The sequence below is a fragment of the Salvelinus fontinalis genome, chromosome 1 (assembly GCF_029448725.1).
Source record: "Salvelinus fontinalis isolate EN_2023a chromosome 1, ASM2944872v1, whole genome shotgun sequence".
Classification (NCBI taxonomy): Eukaryota; Metazoa; Chordata; class Actinopteri; order Salmoniformes; family Salmonidae; genus Salvelinus; species Salvelinus fontinalis.
Window position 1 is genome coordinate 89,408,952 of NC_074665.1, and position 9,479 is coordinate 89,418,430.

The window sequence follows — 9,479 nt, forward strand, 5'->3', positions numbered from 1 at the left end:
TGGCTCAAACACATTAATTAACTTTTAACAAGGCACACCTGTATCACATCCGGCCGTGACTGGGAGTCCCATAGGTTGGCGCACAATTGGCCCAGCGTCGTCCAGGTTTGGCCGGGGTATGCCGTCATTGTAAATAAGAATTAGTTCTTAACTGACCTGCCTAGTTAAATAAAAATAAATAAATGTGTAATTTAAATGCATTCCAGATGACTACCTCATAAAGCTGGTTGAGAGAATGCCATGAGTGTACAAAGCTGTCATCAAGGCAAAGGGTGGCTACTTTGAAGAATCTCAAATAGAAAATACATTTTGATTTGTTTAACCCTTTTTTGGTTACTACATGATTCCATATGTGTTATTTCATAGTTTAGATGTCTTCACTACTATTCTACAATGTAGGAAATAGTCCAAATAAAGAAAAACCCTTGAATGAGTAGGTGTGTCCACATTTTTGACTGGTACTCTAATCCCTGCAATACTGAGTAACTGGACATTGGAAGAAGTTTGAAAATGTATACCTTGTCTTTCATAAGGAGATAAAATCACTAGCTGTATATATTATTTATTCATGGTTATGATTAACATTGAACTGACCGTTGATGCAACATGGTCGACTAAGAGTGATCCAGTAAAACGTTAACTTCCCCATTGTCTGTCTTCCATTATTTTTCCCTTTCAGAGGTCCATCATACATCTAAGGAGGTGAACCTGATCACACATGAAACTGTATTGTTTAGCCCAAGGTTTAGTTTGGCATTCTACTGGAAGAGCTCAAGGCTTGAGTTACAATGCTTGAAAAACAAATCTCTGAAAGAGGTGACAGTTATCTCCATAGAGATCCTATTACATTACTACAGGGGCTATGTCATAAAACCTCAAAGCTACAGAATGGGGTCAAAATGGCAGCCATATTGGTCAGGGAGAAATTCAAAACCTGTAACGGGTGCGTGCTGGTGGCAGGGAAGTCAGGCGCAGGAGAACGAACTTGGTATAAACGGAGTCGTTTAATAAATGCTCACAAACTCCGAAAACCAACATATACAAAATAAAAAAAGTTAATACAAAACCCATCGCACACCAGAACATAACTTGCACCTAACATACAATCAAACAATCCCTGGCAAGGACAATGAGGGGTAACAGAGGGTTAAATACACAACATGTAATTGATGGGATTGGAACCAGGTGTGATGGAAGACAAGACAAAACTAATGGAAAATGAAAAATGGATCAGCGATGGCTAGAAGGTCGGTGACGTCGACCGCCGAACACCGCCCGAACAAGGAGAGGGACCGACTTCGGCGGAAGTCGTGACAAAACCAGTGTAATTAGAATTAATGGCAGTAGAGGCATAGGAGATGCATGTATCAGAAATAGAATTATAATCAACAAAAAATATTGTCATATAATTATAAATACAGTTTATACAGGTTTTATACCAACTTTCTGTATAAATAGCCTCTAAAATATATGTAAACAGACCATAAATGTCTCAGATTTTATTTTCTTGGAAAGTTGTGAGTGCTTTTATGATACAGTATCAGTAGTTGTTGCATTTACAAGTTGTCTCAGTCCTATCATCAACTGATTTCGGCCAGTGTACGGCTGTGGATTGACTGCATTGTTTGAATGGAATGTTGGCATATTGGCATTTAATTTGAACAATTAATGGAAAAATTCCTCTAAAACTGGCTGGCTAGCTAGCTAACAAACACACAGTACAGATAAATTCTACACATTCATTGTTTCACACCATATCTTATCACAGCACTGTCAAACCATAGTTGCCCAACTCCCTGAACAAAATGGCTGACCTTTGGACCATCTTAAGAATGTTCATGTCCATTTTAGTATTCTAATTCCTAATTCTATGGTTATCATTTTGAAATTCTAATAACCTCATCTCTATAGGTTAAATCAGAACACTGTATTGACAGAGATAGACATCACATATGCCACAGTGATAGGAAAATAGGTATTGACAACTTTTTTTCAACATAATACAAGATTATGGTATTGTTAAGCTTGCTTGGGACAATTAACATACTCTTTCCATGGTATTGGTTTCAGAAAGATATTGAATTATTTGCTCATAGTCATTAATAACTACCTTACTCTGCTAGCTGTTAAGAGTTAACGTTGACTCAGCTGCAGTCAGCCCTGTACAAAGTAAGGTAGTTAAAAGTTAACGTTGACTCAGCTGCAGTCAGCCCTGTACAGAGTAAGGTAGTTAAGAGTTAACGTTGACTCAGCTGCAGTCAGCCCTGTACAAAGTAAGGTAGTTAAGAGTTAACGTTGACTCAGCTGCAGTCAGCCCTGTACAAAGTAAGGTAGTTAATAATTAACGTTGACTCAGCTGCAGTCAGCCCTGTACAGAGTAAGGTAGTTAAGAGTTAACGTTGACTCAGCTGCAGTCAGCCCTGTACAGAGCAAGGTAGTTAAAAGTTAACGTTGACTCAGCTGCAGTCAGCCCTGTACAAAGTAAGGTAGTTAATAATTAACGTTGACTCAGCTGCAGTCAGCCCTGTACAGAGTAAGGTAGTTAAGAGTTAACGTTGACTCAGCTGCAGTCAGCCCTGTACAGAGTAAGGTAGTTAAGAGTTAACGTTGACTCAGCTGCAGTCAGCCCTGTACAGAGTAAGGTAGTTAAAAGTTAACGTTGACTCAGCTGCAGTCAGCCCTGTACAGAGTAAGGTGTTTGTTTAAAACTCCTCAGGTGGTGCTATGGTGAAGTGAACCAAAGGTCAACAAGTCTAGTTAGAATTCCAGCACATAGCTAGAGACTGTGACCCTCATATGAGCTTGGACAGAACACATGTCCTAATGTAAACAACAGCTAGAAATTCTGAAAAAATATTTTTGGAGAAAACAAATCTATGTTTCTATGTGGTTTGTACATTAGACAACAAGCCAAATGAGGCTCTCCAATATGGGCTGAAAGAACACGCATTAAAATATTGAACGTTACACAGTACTCTCCTCGCATTATCTGATTACTGCACAGATTCTTTTTTTTTACCATAGGCACTGCTAAATCGAAGAGATGGTAAATCCCACATCGGAAAGTTGACTCAATCTCATATGCTAAATGAATCTGAGTTTACATACTGTACACTTACCATGGGAAAGGTCAGAGTAAACCAGGTTAATAAAACAATGATATAACAACATAATCCCTCCTGGTTATCAAGAGGGCTTCATCTTCCACAGTAGTCCATGTAGAAGCTGTCCCGTCCCCCGTCCCCCCCCTGGGATCATGGATATAAGGCAATGGAAAGTCAATGAGTAGTCTTTGAGGGAAGTCAGCTCTGTCTCCAGTGCAGCTCACGTTGGTAAAGCAAAAATAGCATGGGGTCATTGAGGCCTAACCTACACATAACTCAGATACTTCAGACCAGACCTTCGTCCATATTCCAGTCACTGTTTTCCTTACTGCCCCTAAAGTCTGTTAACGTGCTGACATGGAAGCAAAATTGGAACCTATGCGTCCGTCCTGTCACACACACAGATAGAGGCTAAACCACGCAACAGTACTTCTTCCACCATGACTTAGAAAGCTTCTTCATCTTGTCTGGAGTCCGTTTTGTCAGTCGATGCTGCTGCTGCTGACTGTCAGAGTGCTGGATGCTGGCCACGATGGCTGCGTCAAACACCTCTTTGAGATTCTTCTGGGTGAGTGATGAGCACTCCATGTATGACACGGCCCTCATGTCCTCGGCACACTGCTGGGCCTCCTGGGGCACCACAGGCCTCTCTTTGTACTTGGCCAGCTCAATCAGAACATTAACATCCTCCCGCAGGTCTGACTGGGTGCCCACCAGAACCACCGGTGCCTGCGGGCAGTGCCGGCGAATCTCTGGCACCCATTTCTCTGTTACGTTCTGGAAGGAGGAGGGGCTGACGACACTGAAGCACAGCAGGAAGATGTCTGCGTTGGTGTAGCAGAGCGGACGCAGCTTGTCAAACTCATCCTGCAGGGAGGAATGGAGAGGAGAGGGGGGTTCATGGCACGACCTGATAACAAGTAGAATCGAGAATGGGCAAGCTCTACTCAATAGCTCTCCTTGTGAAAAGGTCCTTGAGTACACTTAGAAAAAAAGGTGCCATCTAGAACCTAAAAGGGTTATTTGGCTGTCCCATAGGAGAATCCTTTGAAACACCTTTTTTCGTTCCAGGTAGAACCCTTTCCACAGAGGGTTCTACATGGAACCCAAAAGGGTTCTACCTTAAACCGAAAAGGGTTCTACCTGGAACCAAAAAGGGTTCTCCTATGGGGACAGCCGAATAACCCTTTTTTCTAAGAGTGTAGAGGGTTGACAAGGGCATAGTCATAGCCAAGAGAAGGAAAATCCTGCCCTCATTGGATATGTCACCATGTGCATGGCTGTAACTAGTGGTGTCTCAGCCTCATGACAAAGTGTCTGTGGCAGGCAGGAACACACAATCTGTGTCCACAACCTGACAATCCATGACACCTGTATCAGTTTCAGTTAGCGTGACATGCCGTAGTGTGTCTGATTAGGGACAGCTTTTTCAGCGTAGCCTACAGTTGATTTTAATTTCCTCTATTGTTGCTGACTGACATGCCATTTAGTAATGAAGGTACTGTTCATGCCGACCAGCATATAATACACTAGCACGAATGCTAAATAGAAAAACTACCAATAGCTAAATTGTTGAGAGAGAGAGCATTGTTAAATTGCTAGAACATGACTATATTATATATTTAAATAATTATCCTGAACATAAAATATAAATGCAACATGCAACAATTTCAAAGATTTTACTGAGTTACAGATCATATGAGGAAATTAGGCCCTAATCTATGGATTTGACATGACTGGGCAGGGGTGCAGCCATGGGTGGGCCTTGGCCAACCAACTAGAAAGCCAGGTCCAGCCAATTAGAATCGGTTTTCCCCCACAAAAGGGCTTTATTACAGACAGAAATACTCCTTAGCACCCCCCCAACCAATCCTGCAGGTGAAGAAGCCGGATGTGGAGGTACTGGGCTGGCGTGGTTACACGTGGTCTGTGGTTGTGAGGCCGGAAGGACATACTGCCAAATTCTCTAAAATGACGGAGGCAGCTTATGGTAGAGAAATTAACATTCAAATATCTGGCAACAGCTCTGGTAGAAATTCCTGCAGTCATCATGCCAATTGCACACTCCCTCAAAACTTGAGACATCTGTGGCATTGTGTTGTGTAACAAAACTGCATATGGCCTTTTATTGCCCCTAGCACAAGATGCACCTGTGTAATGATCATGCTGTTTAATCAGCGTCTTGATATGCAACACCTGTCAGGTGGATGGATTATCTTGGCAAAGGAGAAATGCTCACTAACATGGATGTAAACAAATTAGTGCACAAAATTAGAGAAACAAGCTTTTTGTGCGTATGGGAAATATCTGGGATTTTTTATTTCAGCTCATGAAAACAACACTTTATATTTTTGTTTAGTATACATAAGACCATGAACCATAGTCCACACTTTGTCTGCCCCTGGAGCGGTGACATCATTTATATCACCAGCTAAAGAGTCCCTGAGTAGAGCAGTGACATCATTTATATCACCAGTTAAAGAGCCCCTGAGTGGAGTGGTGACATAATTTACATCACCAGCTAAAGAGCCCATCAGTGGAGCGGTGACATAATTTACATTACCAGTTAAAGAGCCCCTGAACAGAGCGGTGACATCATTTATATCACCAGCTAAAGAGCCCCTGGGTGGATAGGTGACATCCTTTATATCACTAGCTAAAGAGCCCAAGTGGAGTGATGACATAATTTATATCACCAGCTAAAGAGCCCCTTAACAGAGCGGTGAAATAATTTATATCCCATCTAAAGAGCCCCTGAGTGGAGCGGTGACATCTTTTATATCAGGTATAAGTGGCAGCTGGGCCATTGCACTGACGCCAATATGTGTGCTTATCTTTGCTAATGTGTGTTTAGTCATTTTATCTGGCAAACTTATTACACAACATTCATATTACGTTTGCATATCTCCAATACATCTTGTTCTATAGGAGGGAAGATAACGGTGGCATTCCACTGCGATTATATTTTGGTGTTAATTGACAAACGTGCATTCTATCACTCTCTCATCTGTTTCTCTGATACACCCAGCTTGTGTATACCCATTTCTTCCTGAGATTTTAATAGTGCATTTCCCTCCTCAGAGAGTAGCAGCAAAGGGTCTCCAGATCATTTCTGATTGGCTGGGAGTTAATTAGCGGTATCAGGAACCCAATGAGGTCAACAACATCCCCAGGAAGAGTAGCTGCTGCTTCAGCAACAGCTAATGGGGATCCCAATAAAATACTAAAACATTGACAGTGAGGGATTCTGTATTTGGTATTCAGGCAGTCTTCTGCATGCTTAGTACGCTAAATACATGGACTCAGTTATGCCCAGAGGAGCAGGCTGACATTGAGCATTGAAAAGGTAATAACAATTATTTTGTTGAATTGGCTCAGCCATTATCTCATATTTGTAGCACATCATAGGGTTGGGCGGGTGGTGCATGTGCTTTCACAATTATTTTGGTCTGTTTCATGAAAGCAAAATATTCATGCAAACGGAAATGTCATCTTGATTATTTTTCAATGTAACCAAGGTTCAACTATGTTATAACTAAGTTATAACTATGCTATTGCTTGCATTGTCTTGTAAAACATTATTTCAAAACAATTGAAAAGATAATTGGTGTCTAATGAAAAGCCCATCGTCTCAGAGCCTCGCTGCTCTTTCTGCAGAGACAAAGCAGAACCCTATGAACCCACAGAGCTCAGCCTCCAGCCAGGGGCTCTCTCTGCGTCTAGACAGAACCGCTCTGGATCTCTCTTTGCCTGCTTTCATGGGCTGTTTTCCACTGCCGACTCTCTCCAGCCTGCTCTGCTCCTCAGAAACAGACCCATCTCGCGTTTCCTCTGACCAGTCCCAGCTGTGCCGAAGATACGTTTCCTTTCCAGGCTCAGATTCAATTCATTACACTTATAAAGTTTCCTATCTGTAATCGCCCCAAGCCTGTTACCCCTTCACATGTGGGGAAGAGAGCATTTATCTGAGTAACCTAATTTCTGGTGCAGACTCATGACTGGACAAAAACACTACTGGAGCGCATCAATTTAGACAGATCCCTTATCTTCCCTACACTAGTAGACCATTTGAACCCATTCCGTACGTGTAGTTGCCTAGGGGGTTAGAAGAAGTTTGAGACATTTAGGAACAGCAAAAATGTCAACTTGTTTATTTTTAACGAATCCTTTACACTTCCAGGATTGTAGCGATCATATGAAACTGTCCTATAGGTGTATTTGAATTACAAACCTGTCCAGCTGTGTCACAAAGCTGCAGTTTCACTGGCTTGCCATCAACTGCCACGACCGCTGAAAGAAAAGATACAACAAATTATACATTTAATCAGCCAATATAACAAAGAATAAATTGGTAACTACAACGCAATTAAATACTGTTAAGGCCAGAATCGTGTTTTTATGGACAAACTATTGAGTATAACAATTACCATAGTCTTCCTGTTGCCAATGTACGGCAGCAGACAGTTGACAGAAATTTTACACAACAAAAACCGTTAGATTGTTGTAAATCTGAGGCTGTTCAAAAATAGAATTCATAGAAAACAAGGTAAGGTAACACCTGTGCTGTTAAAAGTGCCAGATAAAAACAATTAATTGCATAGCCGTTGGACCACAATAGGTCCTAATAGCCTACCCGACTTAAAAAGGCACATATTTGTCAAGTTACCTGAAAAATTATCAAAGGCAGTTGGGACATATTTAGTTGGATATCCATTTGTGGTGTAGCTGACAATCAAGCTCGTCTTCCCAACTGCGCCGTCACCGACAAGCACACACTTCACTTTACGCTCTCCGCCACCGGACCGACACTTGGAGCCCGAAAACGACTCTCTGCTCCGAACCCTCGGAGGAGGAACCGGTGGGACCGCCGCCGACACCGCTACAGGTTTATAATCTCCGTCGTCCTGGGGTGGCATCGCCTTGTTGTATCGCCAATGGAACTGTCCAGCAACCAGTTAATCCTAGTTACGCCAAACCATTCGTTTCCTAGATCTGACATCAACGGGACTTTCACAAGAACTGTCCCTTATCTCTTGTGGAGTTCCATGGCTGGAAAAAGTGTTGGCTTTCTACAAAGACGATGTAGACACCTTGATGTAAATCCCCCATTGTACAGAAATAAATTCCTCAAGCAATAAATCCAATAGGTGAAAATGTTTCCACCCTGTATGATTAGAAATGTATTTCCTGAATCTTTTCCAAAGTTGTAGTTTGCACTCCCCTCACCTACTCAGCCCTATGACTGTAAAAAAATCTCAGCCTTCTACTCGTGAGCAACATGACATCATCAAACACCAGAGTCAGAAAAAACATTGCACCATTGACCAATAGCAACAAGCAAGCCCCCCGTAGATTGCAAATATATCCTACTCTGTATGGGGTAGAATTTGATTATTTTTGTATAAAAATATTTTTTTATGAACTCATTTGTAAGGCTTCGTCTGTTCAATGGTTTCCAATGCTCTACTATTGATGGTTAAATTGGACACAATTCTTACATTTGTATCCCTCAGCCTGTTTGATCTCACCAACAGTACTTCTCTCGGATGAAACGACTGAGCGATGATACAGCAGCTCAAGTCTGCCATCTTGTGGACTGTGACATGAAAGACACTGTATTGAAAATCTCTAAGAACAAATTCGTATGTACAATGACGGCCTACACCGGGCAAACCCTCCCCTAACCCGGACGACGCTGGGCCAATTGTGCGCCGCTCTATGGGACTCTCGATCCCTGGTATCTTTCAAAAAGAGGGTGGTGTCATCTGCGAGCTGACATGATAATATCTGTCAACAATAGAGATCCCTTTTATATCGCTGGATTTTTAAAAATTTGTAAGAAGTTGGGTTGCAAGCAGGAAGAGGTAAATCGAAAATGGGCATCCTTGCCTAATTCCTCTTTTCAAATAAAATCTAGGAGAAGTGCCATGCTTTAATTGAACGGAACTGGTTCCATTCATATAAAGAATTTTAATAGTACTACAAAATATTTCCCCAAAACCAAATGTCTCAAGGGAGAGAAATAGAAACTCAAATTCCACTTCCAAGGCTTTATAAAAGTTTAAGAATACAATAAAGCTATCTTGGAAGTTTAGATCAGAATAGTTAATAAGGCCTAACACCAGTCAGATATTGTTAGATATATGTCTATTCCTCATGAAGCCAGATTGGGTATGTTCTATAATTGAGCACAATACTGCCTTCATTCATTTTGCAAATATAGAGGCTAATATTTTGTAGTCATAATTGAGCAGACAGATTGGACGCCAATTATCGAGAAGCAAATATTTATTGGGTTTAGGTATTAATGTAATCAGACCTTGAGTCAAACTGGGAGGGAGAGCATTATTTGCAATGCTTTCAGAAAAGACCTCC

At 41.5% G+C, this 9,479-nt stretch overlaps 1 protein-coding gene across 1 annotated transcript; it reads right to left on the minus strand.

Moving 5' to 3' along the window:
- Window positions 1–1,486: 1,486 nt before the first annotated feature.
- Window positions 1,487–8,630, minus strand: LOC129863508 (rho-related GTP-binding protein RhoU-like). The gene is made up of 3 exons (XM_055935555.1): window positions 7,771–8,630; window positions 7,336–7,394; window positions 1,487–3,971 (listed from the first exon to the last, which is right to left on the minus strand). Exons 1-3 carry the CDS (start codon window positions 8,018–8,020, stop codon window positions 3,516–3,518), a joined length of 765 nt encoding a protein of 254 aa, XP_055791530.1. The 5' UTR covers window positions 8,021–8,630; the 3' UTR covers window positions 1,487–3,515.
- Window positions 8,631–9,479: the final 849 nt, after the last annotated feature.